The sequence below is a fragment of the Mauremys reevesii genome, linkage group 3 (genome assembly GCF_016161935.1).
Source record: "Mauremys reevesii isolate NIE-2019 linkage group 3, ASM1616193v1, whole genome shotgun sequence".
In the NCBI taxonomy this organism is placed as follows: domain Eukaryota; kingdom Metazoa; phylum Chordata; order Testudines; family Geoemydidae; genus Mauremys; species Mauremys reevesii.
The window spans coordinates 106,375,554-106,392,613 of NC_052625.1; the positions used below are offsets into that span (position 1 = coordinate 106,375,554).

At 45.0% G+C, this 17,060-nt stretch overlaps 1 protein-coding gene across 8 annotated transcripts in view; it reads left to right on the top strand.

The window, feature by feature from the left end:
* The window catches only part of NHSL1 (NHS like 1), a 234,445-nt gene that overhangs the window by 108,546 nt on the left and 108,839 nt on the right, over positions 1–17,060 (top strand). Inside the window, exon 1 of one of the 8 annotated variants that reach the window (XM_039532504.1) lies at positions 4,512–4,556. The exons of the other annotated variants lie outside the window; for them this stretch is intronic. Coding sequence (XP_039388438.1) covers positions 4,541–4,556 — 16 coding nt within the window. The 5' untranslated portion in view covers positions 4,512–4,540. Of the gene's footprint in view, positions 1–4,511; positions 4,557–17,060 lie in introns of those variants that run through there. 8 annotated transcript variants of the gene reach the window in all.

Below are 17,060 nucleotides of genomic sequence, written 5' to 3' on the forward strand. Positions count from 1 at the left end.
GGCACTTTAAATTTTCTCATAACTTAAATTTCTCCAGCCTCTAACAAAATTTGTTGCTCTTTTGAGTTCCTTCCAGTATCCTTCTGTTAATGAGATGCCCAGGAGGGAATGTTACATCAGAGCCGTATAGAAAAGGATTGTTAGCTGTCCATACAGAGGTGGTTTTATCCCGCTCGTGGCAGGCTGATGCACAGCTGGGTGCCTCAGAACAGGCAATTCTGCAGGGCTGGAGCAGTTTCTAACTTGCTGTTTCTTCCTCTTGCACCATACAGGGTTTTATGGCTGCTTCTCTCTTTGCTTTCTATTGCTTTGGCTTTCTGCCTAACTGCAGCAGTGCCTCAAGTGAAGAAAAGGAGGCCAGTGGAAGTCTTCCCATCTGTACTTCCAGGCTAGGATCACTCCCACCTACATTGGAACTTGTATGCTGAGCAAGGGGAGGAGAGAACACGGGGGAAAAAGCAGACATGATCTGTCTCCCTCACTCTGCTTCCCCAACTGGGACTTCCCTTCCACTACGCACTCTGGGCAAACCTCCAACCTCCTTCCGGGCGGATTCTCTGTCTCTCTATCCCTCTAGAAACTCCCTCATCTTCCTTCCCAGTTCCTTTCTTTGCTGGAAACTCTCCATCTTCTCCCCTGAGAGTGTCCATCTCCCCTAACCCACCCTCCCTCCAATGACAGGTGGAAGTGGGAGCCAGTCCAGTGTAGTGGGTGCATAGAAGCTGGCCTGTCAGATGCTCAGAGCAGACGCATGAGTTCTGAAGATGGCTGGATCATTCCTTGCAGAGGGGACTCTGAAATCCTTAAATCACTATTGCATGATATGAAGCCTTTGCATGTGCAGCCTCAAAACGGCATTGGCCTTTTTTCCCTAATGTATCACATTACAAAGTCATGCCTAATTTGCATGTCTAATTTCTGTGTCAGCGTTACTGCTTCCCAAGTCTCTCCATCCGACTGCATATCTGTGATTCTCCCCCGCACTCCCACCCCCAGATGTACAAAGCTGCATTTTTTTCACGCTAAATATCATTCTGGTTTTTTTTTTCTGCTTAAGTTTTTAATCTTTCTCTAGGACCATTTGCATTATTTTGCAGTACTCACTGGAGTTCACAGCTGCTCCCAATTTAGAATCCCCTGTGAATTTCATTAATGCTGTTTATTTCTCCTTCCAGGTAATTAATGAATAGATTTACCAAGACTGGACCCAACACTGATCCTTATGGCACCCAACTAAATGCCTCCCCCAGCTTAATAGGTTGCTGTCCGTCATACAGATTTGTTCATGATTGGAGCTCTTTCCAAATAATCAAAATAGCAAAAGATGCAAATACTTTTAAAACAGCAGTTAAAGCAATCAAAAGAGTATTTTTTTTCTTAATTTAATTTCTCAGATAGAACATGTTCAAACCTTGAAATAGGTCTGCATTCTTCCCAAAAGAAAAACAGGTTAAGCCAGTGGTGCACAAACTTTTCCAAGTGTGTTCCCCCCCCCGTCCCCAGTAACAGAATCTGTCTGCACCTCCCCTCCATTACTACGCAGCCAGGGCTTCCTCAGCAGCAGAACTTGTGCTGAAGGCGGAGCTGGGGACAGAACTCGGGATGGGGGAGGAAATGGGGCTAGAGGCGGAGCAGGGGGTGGAGTGGAACTGGGGGTGGAGCTGGTCTGAGGGTGGAGCAGGGATGGATGGAAGTGTAGCACGCCCTCCTGCCCCCTCCCCCCCCCCCCCCTAGGAGCTGCCTGGGCCTGGCCACACCCTCCCTCAGTGTCACCCTAGGGAGGCACGCTTCACAGTTTAGGGTTAAACTAATAAGTGAGCTCTGTCTCTCAATCATGGATTCACCACCATAAGGACTACCCCACTTTTCTGCTAGAGCACTTTATTCCAACGTTGTAACCCACTGGCGTAACTTGTGTACAGTAGAACCTCAGAGTTACGAACACCAGAGTTACGAACTGACCAGTCAACCACACCCCTCCTTTGGAACTGGAAGTACACAAATACAGTACAGTGCTGTATTCAATGTATATTACTAAAAAAAAATAAAGGGAAAGTGTTAAAATATTTGACCAGATAAGGAAACTCTTTCTGTGCTTGTTTCATCTAAATTAAGATGGTTAAAAGCAGCATTTTTCTTCTGCATAGTAAAGTTTTCAAGCTGTATTAGGTGGATGTTCAGTTGTGAACTTTTGAAAGAACACCGATAAAGTTTAGTTCAGAGTTACGAACAACCTTCATTGCCAATGTGTTTGTAACTCGAGGTTCTACTCTGTTTGGTAACACATATTAAACAACAATCTGATAAGTGCCAAGCATGGCTAATAGGACTCTGCATACTATTAGTGCTGCTTTGACTGTGGTCTTAACTGCTGTTTTCAAGGTGTCTGCACCATGTGCTATATTGATGCTTTGGGAGAAGTTCCAGAAGATAATTTGTGTATGCATGTGCTTCTGTGTTTCACAGTGGAGTCTGGATTGCAGGAGCTCTATATGCTTTAAATAATAAATGTAGAGCTGCATTTCCCAGTTTTACAATGAGGTCATTTACCATGAACTCTTCCTTGCTCCTTACCACATACGATTCTTTACTATCTAAGGGTCCATCTGCACCGTAAACGAAGGTGTGATTGCAATATGGGTAAGTATGCCCGCACTAGATTTTATCTAGCTGCTGTGGGGAACAATAGCAGGGAAGACATGGCAGCAAAGATCCCAGCACAGACCAACAACTTGAGTACATACCCAGGGTCCCCAGTGGGTTTGTTCTGGGTAGGGTTGTACTGAATTAGGAGGGACAGTCCAAAAATGCAGAATTCTGGTCCTGGGCTTGAATGACTCTGGGACAGGCACCTGCCTCTTTCCGGGATGGGGTGGGGGAAGGCTCAGGTGGGCCTTAGCCCACCTCTTGCCACGAGGTCATGCCCCCTTCTCCTCTTTCTCTCCCCAAGACCCCACCACTGGGCCTGAAGCCAGAGCTGGGCAGTAGTAGAGCTCAGTAGAGTAGTAAGAGCTGCCTAGGGAGCTTGGGCTGCCATGGGTGATGCACCCCAGCATCCTGCCTGGCCAGGGGTCGAGGCCTCAGTGGAGGAGGAGGGGCAGGGATGGGGCCCTGGTGAAGAGGAGGAACAGGGGCTGGGGTTACATAGGGGGTGGGACTCTTACATGTGTCCTGCTTTTGCCTTTTGAAAGGTAGTCACCTTAGTACTGTGGTGACTATCCCATGCTGAAGTCTGTGCTACCCATGTCCTCACTACCACTATTACCCACACCAGCTAAATGAAAGCCAGCATGGGTATGCCTACCTGCATTGCAGTCACACACCTTCATTTGTAATGTAGGCATATCCTTAGATTCTGGTTCTGCAAGCACTTGCTGTGGGGCATAGCGCTAAGTGTACCGTGTTTAGTCCTTCTGAAATATCAGTGAGACCACACCTGGTGGTAAGCACAATACTTGGTAGTAAACGTTTTCAGGATCAGACCCTTACAAAGGGTCAGCACATCTCCAGTCCCTGAGCTCAGGGACTTCTCTCTTAGGGGACACAGAGGGGGCACACAGTGCTCCAAAGGAAGGCAAGGCCATGGCCCCACGCCCTCTGCACAGGCCTGTGGAGTAGGACCAGTGCACAGGGAGTAGTGCTGAATCCCTGGAAGTGAGGTAGCAGTGGGCATGGCATGTCCCCACTGTGTGGTGTGCATCAGCCCTAACCCAGAGTTGTGCCTAAAAGATACAATTAAGCCCCGAATAACAAGCGCTAAATCCCACACAGTCCTTACATAGGCAAAACTGCTAGTGACTGCAATGGGAAGTTTGCTTGAGTAAGAGCTGATAGGATTTGGCTCAAAATGCGAATGCTTAAAACTGTAACTTAAATTCATTTGACATCATGTTCGATTCCCTAATTGCTAACCACCTTTACACAGAGCGCGGGGGTCTTGTAACACTCCTTAGCTGACCTTCAAAACAACAATGAGTAGGACTCTAGGGAGGTTTTTGGTACGTTGTATGTATGATGTATATGCATATCTAAAATACAAACCTCAGAAAGCACTTTTGGGGGGAGGGAAAAGCCAAGCATTCCAGAACAAAAAAAGTTCACGAAGAGCAGAGTTAGTAATTCATAACAAACAGTTGAGTTGGATTAGAGTGATTTATTTTTTCTAATGCTGACCAATTGGTGGGTATAAGCTGTGTCCACAGCAGTGAAAAATGCTGACTGATGAGACAAAACAATTGCACTCAGGCTTATGCTGTGCTGGGATTGACTAAAGAGACAGACACAGTAGCTTTTTTTTTTTTTTTTTTAGTAGCATTATTTGGAATGGATTGGGTGGGGAGGTGAGAAATAGGGAGGTGTCATCAGTGCAGCTCAGAAATCAGTGGATTGGGTAGCAGTTTCCTGTAGCAGCATGAGCTGGCCCACTGCCCCGCTTCTCCGGCTGTGTGCTTGAATAGGGCAGACTGGGGAACAGCTGTATCTAGCACTCTGTGTTGTGCTTGGGAAGCAGAACACTTCCTCTTCATGGAACAGCCTCAGAATGTTTTGTCTGAAAGGTGAGGGGGTTTCTTTGGCAAAGTTGTTGCGCTGTTTCTAGCCAACAGGACTGTGTTGTTTCATGGGGATGGATTTTAGTGTTAAGATGGCAACTCCTTTAAAAACACAACTTGATGTGAGTTTATTCTGTGCAGAAATGAGAGAGTGGCATCAATTCATTGTTCCTTTTGTTCTTACGAGCAGGCAAAGGACCCACTGCTGCCTGGCTGGAATTCTCTTGTAGGGTACATGAATGTTTGTCAGACAAAAGGTCAAACTTGCTGTATGCCTGTGAAGTAAACTTGGGTAGCTTAATATAGAGAATATTTCAAAGGGACTTAGTTGCATCACAGAAACTTTTGGAAGGGTTTATTATGTAAAGCATGTGCACTGGTAATGTTGCATTTTGAGTTCAACAAGACTGTATCTCAATTTAATTATTCCCAAAATTGGATTGGATGTAATGAGTGCCTTGGGGGAAGACCGAAAGAAATTGATTTTGTCATAATAATGCAAATTCTCAGTAGAAATTAATTCTGCTGTTATGGGTGATGATCTTGTCTGGACCCAGAATAACTGCTGAGCCATACTAACAACAAAGGGTGTGTGTGTGTGTGTGTGTGTGTGTGTGTGTGTATGTTCGCGTGCGCATAAGTAAGTAATTGGGCTTTGTAAGATTGTGTTCCTGAAGGGAAGTATTTCCTCAGAAATGATCTTGCTGCTACTGTCATAGCCCTGGTCTACACTGGAGTAGCTGAAGTCGGTGTATCTTAGGTCAACTTACCTGGTTGTGAGGACGGCAGCGAGTCGACAGCTGCTGCTCCCCCATCGACTCCGCTTCCACCTCTCCCGAGCTGGAGTTCTGGAGTCGACGGGGATTGATTTATCTGTGTCTAGTAGTTGCTGAAAGCTCACTGAGCAAAGAGCTGTTGAGGAGAAGTGTTAGGACTCTGGCACAGATTTAATTTTCCATGGGAAAGAATAGTAAAATTAAATATTTGATGCACGCATTTGCTTTTCATTTGGTAAGAACTTATTGTCCATCTTTCAAAGTGGCAATATCAAAATATTGAATAAATTATACTTACTCTATACTACTACAAATTTTTGTTACTTATTGTATCAGGGTAGCACTTAGAGGCCACAAGCCTGACCTGGGCCCCATTGTGCTAGCACTGCATTCATACATAACAAAAAGAGCGTCCCTGTCCCCAGAATCTTAGTCTAATTGGTGCCATTATATTTTCATAGTTTCTTGATAAAGTCTTAGCTGGTTACAGAACACTGTTTCACTATATGTTAGGTTCATCTTAAATGACACATTGGATATGCTTCTGCACACATGCATGCACTCAAAAAGTTGTGTTGTGTGCATTTTTAAAAAAACGTTTAAAACAAAATTTATGACATGCACCCAACTCAGCAGGCCACTGGGTTTTAAAAAACAAAACCCAGTGATTCTGAGCTGTTGATTGCGAAAGCATTAAATAATTATTTTATGCAGGATATTAGTTACTGCTGAAACGAAGAACCTATCTGGAATATGGGTAATATTTTCAAAAGCACAAAAGTCCCATTTCCAAAAGTGTACTAAGCACTTAGGAATCTGTCTCATTGACTGTGAATGAAACATAGTCTTCTTAGTGCTTAAGCAGCTTTTGAAAATGAGACCTAAGCCTCTTTAAAAAATTTACTGTCTACAGCATGTCTTGTGTCCAACGCACAGAAGTAGAACGTCTTTTTTTTTTTTTTTTTAATACAGTAAAGGACTGCAAGTCCTGAATGTCCCTTGATTTTTAAACAATATTTTAAAACATGTAAATGCCAAATGCAAGGGAAAATGTCTCAACATATGAAATGCATTTTTATAAGTATTTTTTCTTGATATACGATTTGTTAACTATAAGATACAGAAGGCTAGTTAAAGGTGCCCTTTGAGTTTATGGCTATAATGGATAACTGTTGAAATATTAACAGTACATTTGTGATAAATGTTATGACATCTGTCACATTCAGGGTTGCAATCCAGACTAGTGAGGGGGTTGTCACCACCTACCCTGCAACCTAGGGTGCCTCACAATGCTTTGTTGCTGTAACTCCCAACCTGGGCTACTCTCAGACAGCCAAACAGCATGCAGGTCACACCCTGAGTGTTTGTGTATAGCTCCAGCCTGCCAGCAACACTGACCCCAGCAGCCCTGGTTACTAGGTGCAGGGTGACTCCAACACACTCCCCAAAATGTGTGTTCTGCACTGTCCATCCCGCTCCTGGACAGTTCAGATATCATAAGTCCGTTGTCCCAGTAAGGGGTCAATATACAACAGTTTGCTGCTTTAATTGGAGTAACCCAACATTTCATTTTAAACACAGCACTGGATTAGTTTGATGAAATAAAACAAGTTTATTTAACTACAAAGATAAATTTTAAGTGAGTACATGTATAAGACAATAAAGTCAGAAATGGTTACCAGAGAAATAAAAATAAAACACTTTCTAGTAACTAAAACTTAACAAATTAGACTTGGTTAAAGTTAAAATTCTTACCACAAGTTCTGAGCAACATTGCTGATCAGATTTTCAAGTCAGGGTCTCTTGCCAGAGTCCAAAGGCTAGGTTTTTTGTTTGTTTGATCTTTTCAGGTGAAAAAACAAGAGAGAGGGAGAGATACTTTGGGGTATGTTTGCCTCTCATTTTTATAGTCCAGTCACCCTTTGAAATGCATTTTCCTGAGGGTTACCCTTAGATAAAGTTCATTCCTGCTGTGAGGCTGGAGTCATGGAGTCTTAGGTGGAAGAGGTTCCATGCTGTTGTTTGCTAAAATGTAGATGGGATCTGTTCCTGCCCCCGCTTCTTTTTCAAAGAAATGTCCACTTGACAGGGGATTTCCCATCAACTTTGACACCTGGCTCGAGGCATCAACTTGTCCTTTGTCTTTGAGAAACAGGTTTATCTATTCCACAGACTGGTCTGGTAACCAGTGTTCCCTCTAATTTTTCCCACCAATGTGCAGAATGAATTTTGTTATGTGCACCAATATGGAGGTGATGTGTAACACAGCACCTTCATATCGATGCACATAACAAGATTCATGTGTTGGGGGTGGGGCTGAGGGGTTCGGCGTGTGGGAGGGGGCTCAGGGCTGGGGCAGAGGGTTAGGGTGCAGGGGTGTGAGGGCTCTAGGGTGGGGCCAAGGATGAGTTTGGGGGTGCAGGAGGGAACTCCGGGATTACGATGGGGAGAGGGGATTCACCCCAGTTCTCTCTCTCACCCCAGCAATGCCTGGGTTGGGGGTAGAGGCGCCTCTCCCCGCGGCGGCAGTTCCTGGGCTGGGTTCAGGGAGGGGTGCCCCATGACAGGTTTGGGCAGGGCGGCCCTGGCTGCGGCTCGAGCCAGGCCGTGGCTGGGTTCGGGCTGGGCTTCCCGGGTTCGGGTCTGGGCCTGGCTGCACTGCCCCGGCTGGGTTTGGGGCCAAGGTAGGGGCGCCCTGGCATAGTTGGAGTTGGGGGGCTGCCCCGGCCACAGCAGATCCAGGTTGTGGCATAATTGGGGCCGGGGGGCTGCCCTGGTGGTGGTGAGTGGGGGGGCCGGGTTTCTTTGGGGCTGCACGAGGTCCCTGGGCGGGTTCCCTGAGCACCTGCACAGTGCTAAATAGGCTGCTGCGCAGCTTACAGGGAATTTCGCTGGTAATCACATTTCAGTCAATTGCACCATGATATGATTGACCAGTGAGTTTTCAAATGGTACCTTACAAGGCATATTTTGTACAAAGATTATTACAGTAGTGTGTAGGGTATGAATGCAGGGGTTCATATGGTGAAAACATCATCAAAATGTTTACTGTATGCATGTGTTATCTTAGTCATCGCGGTGACAAGATGGGCTTCCTGTCTTTCCCATTCCAGTCATGTTAGTTACACTCTGGTCTCTCTCCTATTCTCTGTATCCTCCCTAAAAAGTGGCATTGTAGTGCCATTTTATCATCATGAGAGATGTTCTCTACTTCCTAAAATAATTCTGAAATCAATAATTTAAGTAAAAGCTAGCATATGCTATGATCCCGGTAGTTTTAATTTATATACATGTTTATAATCCTATAAAAATAACTTGGAGGTACAAGTCTCTAATTTACTTCACTTCCCCCATTTTTTTTAGTAATTCCCAATCATTTTCTATTGTATCAGTCTGTTTTATTTATCCTAATCATTGTATTTAGCTGCAGTTTTGGATATATTGTTAAATCAAGATACAATAGAATGAGGGGAGACTGAGAGATGGGTTTCTTTTCTATCTCTTAAACAGTGCAGCCTGTTTGTCCTGTGGGTATTAGTTTTGTTTTGTTTTCAGTTCCGAAAGCTCTAGGAGAGTTGTTTGTTTTTATTTGCATGTTTCTATGCCTAGCAACTCCTGTGTTGCTGTGCAGTAGGAGTTTTCTTCAGTCTCTGGTTATGATTAGCATTCTTGCTTAGATGTATCAGTTATTAATGTCTATATATGTTTTGAATCATGTGTGTACTTGTGGGGGCTGTTTGGCACTGAAATCCTCCTTCTGAACTTGGGCCCACCACATCTTTATGGTATTGGGTTCAGCATCCCTCTAATTTATTGTCTTTTTTTTTCTCTTTTTTTAACTACCATTTGTGCTCACTTTACCATTATTCTTGCCACCCATGTGCAGCCACCATGTCAGTATCAAAAGAAAAGGCACACAGTATCCTTCAGAACTGCCATCAATTTGGAATTGCTCTGGCAAAGGACACAGTTCAGACAGTAGACCTCCATCCTCATGTCTAGAGCCCCGCGTGGCTACAAAATTTGTATCCACATCCAATCCGCGATCCACAAAAATGATCTGCGGATATCTGCAGATTTGCAGGGCTCTACTCATGTCCCTAGTGAACCAGAATGTATTTCCTCTAGATGTATCAAGGAGCATTAGTTCTGAAATCACTTCTGCACCGTAATGTCCCACAATCTCTGGGATTATTGGAAAATATGATATATTAATATAAATGTTATTGCTGATAGACTGAAACAGATCTTGTATAGATGTATGTGGATGCAGGGCAGAAGCTGGGCTGTTTTAGTGCTCTCAAAAGCTTGGACTGGAGAGTTGGATATCTAGAAACTAAATATATTTTAGTCCTTAAGAGTTAATATCAGGAAGGGTCATGAGCATCAGCCTCAGTACTTGGCATGTGCTGAAAAGTGAGCTCGGACTTTTGCCTAGGAGCGCTTTGGTTCTTTGCAGAAGTTCATAGTTTCACAGAAGAGTAATAGTGCCAGAAATGCTTTAAAGCGGGTGCCTGCTACCTGCCTGCTGCTGAGAAGTATTTTCCATATCCTTGCATGTCTTACAACTGTGTATTTGGTGGGGGAAATTTTTCATACCAATAATAGTAAGGAGTTATGTTAGAAACAATCTTCGAAAATTCCTGGGCATGCGGGTTGTTCCTCCCTAGAGGAGAGTTCCATGCTGTAAATACAGATTTTTATTTATTTATTTTTAAATTAAAGATCACAGGCTTGCTCACCAGTTGTCTTGTGTGTGTTATGCATGTGAAGACATTCCTTGGATTCTTTTCTTGCCAACGTTCTCAGAAAATATCTAATGTTTAGAATCAGAAACAGATTTTCTCTGATGTCTTGAAACAAATGCATTTTCCAAGATGAGCCATGCAAATGACAATTTGTACACGTGATTGCTTTTTTCTATTTCATGTCTTTCCTTATTTTTTTTTCATATATACAGCAGCAAATCAGAAGAGAGGGAGGGAAGGGAAAAAATTTGGAGTCAATTAAAGTGAGAGTGCTGCCTGCCTATAAGATTCCAATCAAAATTTAAAACTGTTTTATTTAAAACTAGAAAACCAGCTGGTTAATGGGGGAGGGGGTGTGTGGATGGGTGTTCATTTAACATGAATTCAATTGTGTCTTTTATTTCCGTTTTGGATTTTTGAAATCCTGTATGTGTGGTGCATTTTGTGTATCATATAGATCCTTTTTAATAATGTACAGCAACGATGAGGGCACTGAAGTAGCTTCTCCCAACAGTGGAACAAGCAATCTTAATAAATACATTGAACATAATTCACACATTTTATATTGAAATTGTCTTTTTCTTGAAATCATTTTGTTGCCTTTTATCTCACTGTCCCAGGTCTCCTAGCATGGTCTGGTATTTGTGAGTAAAGTGACTATTATCAGAACTGTTGCTACATGGACTCTAGTTACTATAAAGAGTGAATGGAAGTGTAAAGCAAAGACAAATAATGCATGATTCTGAATTGTTAAAGTTCAATATTGATTTTGCTCCTTAGTAGAAGGTTGTTTCCTCCTAAGTAAGTGATTGATATGTTATGGCAAGCATAAGTGCTGGGGGGTGTGGCCATACCCCTACGCTTGAAGTGGTTTCCATCATATACAGGGTTTACAGTTTGATTCAATGCCTCTCAGCACCCCCCTATACAAATTGTTCCAGCACCCCTGGATGGATAATTATGATTCAGCAGAGTTTGGTAGCCAGGATGTAGTTCAACCTTTTTCTTTCTGAGTACCGCCCCCCCCCCCCCCACATGCTATAAAAACTCCAGGGCCCAGTGGGGGATGGGGGGAAACAGGGGCTCTGGGGCTGGGCCCTCAGGCATAGGTGTAGTTTGACTTCTGTTTTGTGGGGCAGGAGCCGGCAAGGCTTGGGCCAACTCCACACAGCAGGGTCCAGGAAGGCAACACTACCTCCACTTCCTGACTCACCTCAGCAGGCCACCCAGCCTGTCTAGGTTGTGTGGTGGGGGTTCAGCTCAAAAAGTTTGAAAACTGCTCAGGGTACAGGGAGAGGGTAGCTAACACCTGTGTGCAGGCAGGGGGTAGCTTAGGGTGCAAGGAGTGGGCAGCTAGGGGCTGTGTGTGAGCAGGGGGGTAGTTCAGGGTGCAGGGTGGGAGGTAGCTAGGGCTGTGTGTGAGCAGGGGGGTAGTTCAGGGTGCAGGGTTGGGGTAGCTAGGGCTGTGTGTGAGCAGGGGGGTGGTGCAGGGTGGGAGTAGCTAGGGCTGTGTGTGAGCAGGGGGGTAGTTCAGGGTGCAGGGTTGGGGTAGCTAGGGTTGTGTGTGAGCAGGGTGGTGGTGCAGGGTGGGGGTAGCTAGGGCTGTGTGTGAGCAGGGGGGTAGTTCAGGGTGCAGGGTGGGGGATAGCTGGGGGCTGTGTGCAGGCAGGGGGTAGGTAGCTCCCGGTGCAAGGATAGGATAGCTGGGGCTGTGTGAGGGCGCAGAGAGGTAGCTCAGGGTGCAAGGACGGGGTAGCTAGGGGCTGTGTGCCAGTAGGACTCCCCTGTGGTCACTGCTCCCCAAGAGCTTTGCTGGCCACAGAGTGGGGTGCTACTGCCTGGTCAGCTGTTACTGGCTGCATGAGCTGAGGAGCAGCCGCAACTCCAGGCATTATTAGCAGATGGGGGGAATGCTGTGGCTGCCTGCTTCATGACACCAGCCAGAGCAGCCGCTGCCCACACTGCCCGCCTCCGGCTTCCTGCCTCTGACCTGGCCAGGGCGTGGGGCCTCGGGGACAGGGAGAGGAGGAAGGGTGTGTTTGTGTGAAGTTGCCCCCAGGATTGCCCCACTCTGGCACTGCTGGGGGTGGGGGATGTGCGCCAGGGCTCGGGGTTTCAGCCCTGCGGTAGGGGGGCGCAAGGACTTGGTCTGTCTGGGTTTCAGACGTGGGGTCCCGAGGCCTCCCTGAAACCAGTGGTTCTCATGGACCCCTGGTTGAGAACCACTGCTTTAGTTAACCACTCTTTCTTCTTGGCTCTTCATCTTTATTTTTTCCCTCTTGTATTTTACAGAGCTGCTCTCTTTTGCTCCCATCTACTAGTCTATTTTCTTCACTTCTCCTTTTCTGGCACACCCTGTTATATTTAATATCTACTCAGTTAATCTCTACTGAAGTCTACTCAGACCATAGGTACTGATTGGCTGGGTTGCTACCCCGCTAAGGCACTGCCACTCCATTCCATTGAATGGAACACTTTACGCAGGCCTTGTCTACACTAGAAAGGGTTTGCTGGTATAGTTATATTCAGTGGTGGTTTGTGAACTTTGGGGCAAGTGAGGCGATTTGCCTGCTCAGCAGAGAGGAGTTGGGAGGAGCTGAGAGGAAGTGGGGGGAGCTAGGAGAAGATAGGGGTAGTGGGCAAGCTGGGGAAGGCCCAGGGGAGCAAAGGGTGACTCCCTGAAGAGCCCTACCTGTGCCCAGCTCTTGCTCCCTGTGCGGGGCTCTCCTGTCTAGGCAGCCCGGCCACCCAACTCCTGACATCTCCCAGCTCTGCCCGGGGCTTCTAGTGGCTTCAGCCCCAGCACTCCCTGCACAACAGAGAGGAGAGGTCCTGGTTACTCCTGTGATAGGAGAGGGAGTAGGAAGAGGTCCTACCTTCCCAGCATCTTTTATATACCAGCTGCCACTGGTTATATTGGTGTAGCTATACCAGCAAACCTGCCTACACCTACAGGGGCAGTTTATGCCTACAGAACAGTGTTTTCCACTGGTATAACTTACATCGGTGCCCTGAAAAAAAAATTATTTATAAAAGCATATACCAACTTTGTTGTTGATATAACTGAGTCTACATCAGTGCTCTAGCAGGCATAGCTGTGTTGGTTAGGGATGTGACTCCCCCCCACCCCCCCCACTGCTAAACAAAATGGCGATACCAGCACAACTTTTCAGTTTACACCAGGCCCTGGTCTAACTCTCAACAGGACATCTGTGTCAATTCCAAGATGTAAGAAGGTTGCCACAGAGCAATAAAGAGCAGTCTACCCAAAACAGCATGGCATAATGGTCCAAATAAACCCAACAATGTTTTAAATGGAAAAATTTAAAATAGTTGTTGGTTAAACAATGAAAGCTTCCCTTTTTTCATGCTGAAAGGAACAGAGGGTGGGACATATCAGGAAAGGTTAAAAGAGCTAATATGTGTAGCATGGCTCAATGAGTATGTGAGGTTGCTGTCTGCCATATTCTATAGGGTCTGAATACCAAAGAGAGAGGGGAATTATTTGTGTTACCTGGAGTAACGGAGTGAAATTGAATGGAACACAAGGAAAATTTAGGTTGAACTAACAGGGGAGTGGTGGGAATCCTCAGTGAGATCAGTTAGGTTGTGGAATAGTATCCTAACAGAAATACTGAAAGCCCCACTTAACTACTGTTTTTTATATTACAGTAGCACTCAGAGGCTCCAGTTGAGATCAAGACTCCATTGTGTTAAGCATTGTACAAACACAGAGTAAAACATAGTCCTTGCCTCAGAGATCATAGACTGGACTGACAGTGGGTGGGAGGGGAAACAGCATGGAGAGGTGAAGTGACTTTCCAAACGTCATGTATTAAGTCAGTGGCAGAGCTGAGATAAAACCTACATCTGCCCTATTCAGTAGCCTGCACTCCCTTTGTCATTTGCCTCTTGATTCATTTAACAGCAGACTGGACAAAGTACAAATTAAAAGCTGCAGACAGATACTGGAAATCACAAGCTGGTTACAAATATAACTGAATCAGCGGAAATGGATACAAAAATGCTTGCAGATTTTAGTTTAGACAGCACCTTCACAGTATTCCTTAACAGCAAGGCTAAATACTGGGCCATGTTCATGATACCCATGAAATAAGTAGGGCCCAGTCCTGAAGACTCTCTAGATAGGCAAAACTCATATTGAACTGAACCCATAAAGGAGATATTAACAGCTGCCCTTCAGAAAGGATACTTTGTGTCCTATAGAATATTTGTCATAAGGCCAGTGATATACATTCTGCAAATATTTTATGTAATTCTTACACTTCCAGGGACGCTCACTGAAAAAACAAAAAGCATCACACTGAAATATATAAACGTACATGTGAGATACTAATTAAATATATTGCTTGCGTTGCTGCTCTCATTCTCCTCTGGTCCTGCCAGGTGTCTCAGACATAAAAAGCTACACAACATGATAAAGTTGCTGAAAAAGATAAACTAAACTATAGTGCATGTTCATAAAATTGTGCTGCTTCTGAAAAAAAGTTCCACTATCTTCTATCAAAGCTGTGAAAATATTCTGGGGTGTCACTGATCTCCCAAGCCTTTTACATGTTTGGGAACCATGTGAAACAAGTTTCCTTGTATCAGTTAAAAGAAACAACAAAGGTTGAAAGAAGAAACGGGGGTTCCTTACTTTACTTATCCAAAGTTGATCTTTTGTAGCTATGTGGGAAAAGCTTCCTCAATATGCTAGGAATACACACAGGGGTGAAAGTAAGGCAGTATGGGCCGGTACGGCATACCGGTAAAAAGTGGCTGCCGGTACCGGCCCATACCACTGACTTAGAGCTTTAACGTTGTTGCCCCTTTTGCCGCCCCCAGCCCCCCACCGATGGGGGGGGCAAAAGGAGCAGCTGCCCCAGGTCTGGTGATTTAAAAGGCCCTGGGGCTCCAGCTGCCGCTAACACAGGAGCCACTGCGCGGATGGGCTGGCTGGGGGACGCTGACCCCCAGCCCCACCCTTTCCAGGGGAGGGGGCGGAGCTGGCATTGTACCAGTGAGAGTTCAATTTTACTTTCATCCCTGAATACACGATAGACTATTCCAAGTAAATGACCTGACATTTATCACCAGAGGACAACACATGTTTTATCTTTTGCAGATATATTAAAAAGAAAACCCCTGTGCCAGTTATGAAAGCAAAATATGAAGATTAAAAGAGGGAGGAAAAGAAATAGCAATAAAAACAAACCAATTAAAAAGAGTTGAACTTCAGTGTTGAAGTTCTGTTTCACTAAATTTCTTGTTCATCAGAAAAACCCGTAAGTAATTTATAACATCTCCTCAACAGCAACACCAGCCGGCTGCAGAGATGGCGGTGAATAAGGCAAAGCTAGAAGAGTACATACCATATACAGCACTGGTAATGCTATACTTACACAATGCAAAGTAATGACTTACATTCTTGAAAAGCCTGTGAAGATATTTATAGGCTTATTTAAAGTATGTGTATGCTGTTTCACAGAGCACTTCTGTATTAAATTCTTTCAATATTTATGGATCCCATCAGCTGTACATATCATTTTTCTTGTATATTTTAGTGTATTCTGTAGCATGCACTTTTATTCTTTAAAATGGGAGTGTTGGCGTCTAGCTGCAATTTAAGAGGAATTCACTGCCCTCTGCTGAGCAGCAAAGCAACATCTGTACTGTCTTGACAACTCACCCATCTGCATTTAATTTTTTTTTTTAAATAGAGATGGTTAAAACATTGACAGATCAAGATAACAAAAGTGAAGTAATGAGAACATGGGACCCTTCTACAGATCATTCAGTGACCACCAGTTCCTCTTCATAATGGCAGTATTGTGTGACCCCTGGTAGTATGGTGACCAGATGTCCTGGTTTTATAGGGACAGTCCTGATTTTTGGGTCTTTTCCTTATATAGGCTCCTATTACCCCTCCTCCCCCCGTCCCGATTTTTCACACTTGCTGGCTGGTCACCCTACCTGGTTGCAATGGTAGGAGCGCTAGTTTAGACTTAAGTTCAGGTGGTCACTATCCTTTCTAAGAACCATGTTTTCTGTGCTCAGAGCAGATCTTCACAGAACAGTGCCTGGCATCTTTCCGACACTAACAGTCCCACAAGTGGGGCTGGAAAAAGGGTAAGGAGCATCACAGTCCAGGGCAGCATGTATTCCTCTTCTGTGATCCAGCAAGGCCACCTTCTTTTAGGTGCCAAGCTCCTCAGCCATCACCTTTCTTGGGTGGAGACCTGCATCTCTCTCCCTCCTGACCAGGGTCTATATAGGCTGCACAGTTCCCTCCAAACACCATGAGTTCCCCAGCAAGCTGGACTGTGTAAGCAGGCCTGTTGTCTTGTGACCAGGACATGGGTGGTCATGACTAGTGGCTGAAGTAGGAGTCAGGTCTTGTGGTTAGCCCAGTAAGCCTGGAATCAGATGCCAGAGCGAAGAGTCAGAGGTTAGGATCGGAGCCAAAGGCTCAGAACTGGGTTACCTGGAGCGAGACAAGGTAGGACCCAACGCTTTGAGCAGCCATTGAACAATAGCTGCTGTTTCTGCAGGGCTTAAGAGCTGGTATGCTGACTCTTCCAAGCAATCAGGCAGTCTACTTGCCTGGAGAGTGGCTCTGCTGCATACCCAGATTCCTGACACCTGCTTTCCTTTCTTGTCAGAGGCTATAAACAGAGTAATAAATTGTACACAGTTGGAAGTTACCACACAACACTTTTTAAGCAAATGCATTATTGTTAAGGTGAAACCACATGCTGGTTAAAACATAGGAAACAAATGGTAGGAATAGATGCAGTTTTCAGAATGGAGAGAGGTAAATTGCGGTGTCCCCCAGGGATCTGTACTGGATCCTGTGCTATTCAACATATTCATAAATGATCTGGGAAAAGGGGTTAACAGTGAGGGGGCAAAGTTTGCAGATGATACAAAATTACATAAAACAGTTAAGTCCAAAGCAGACTGTGAAAAGTTACACTGAACTT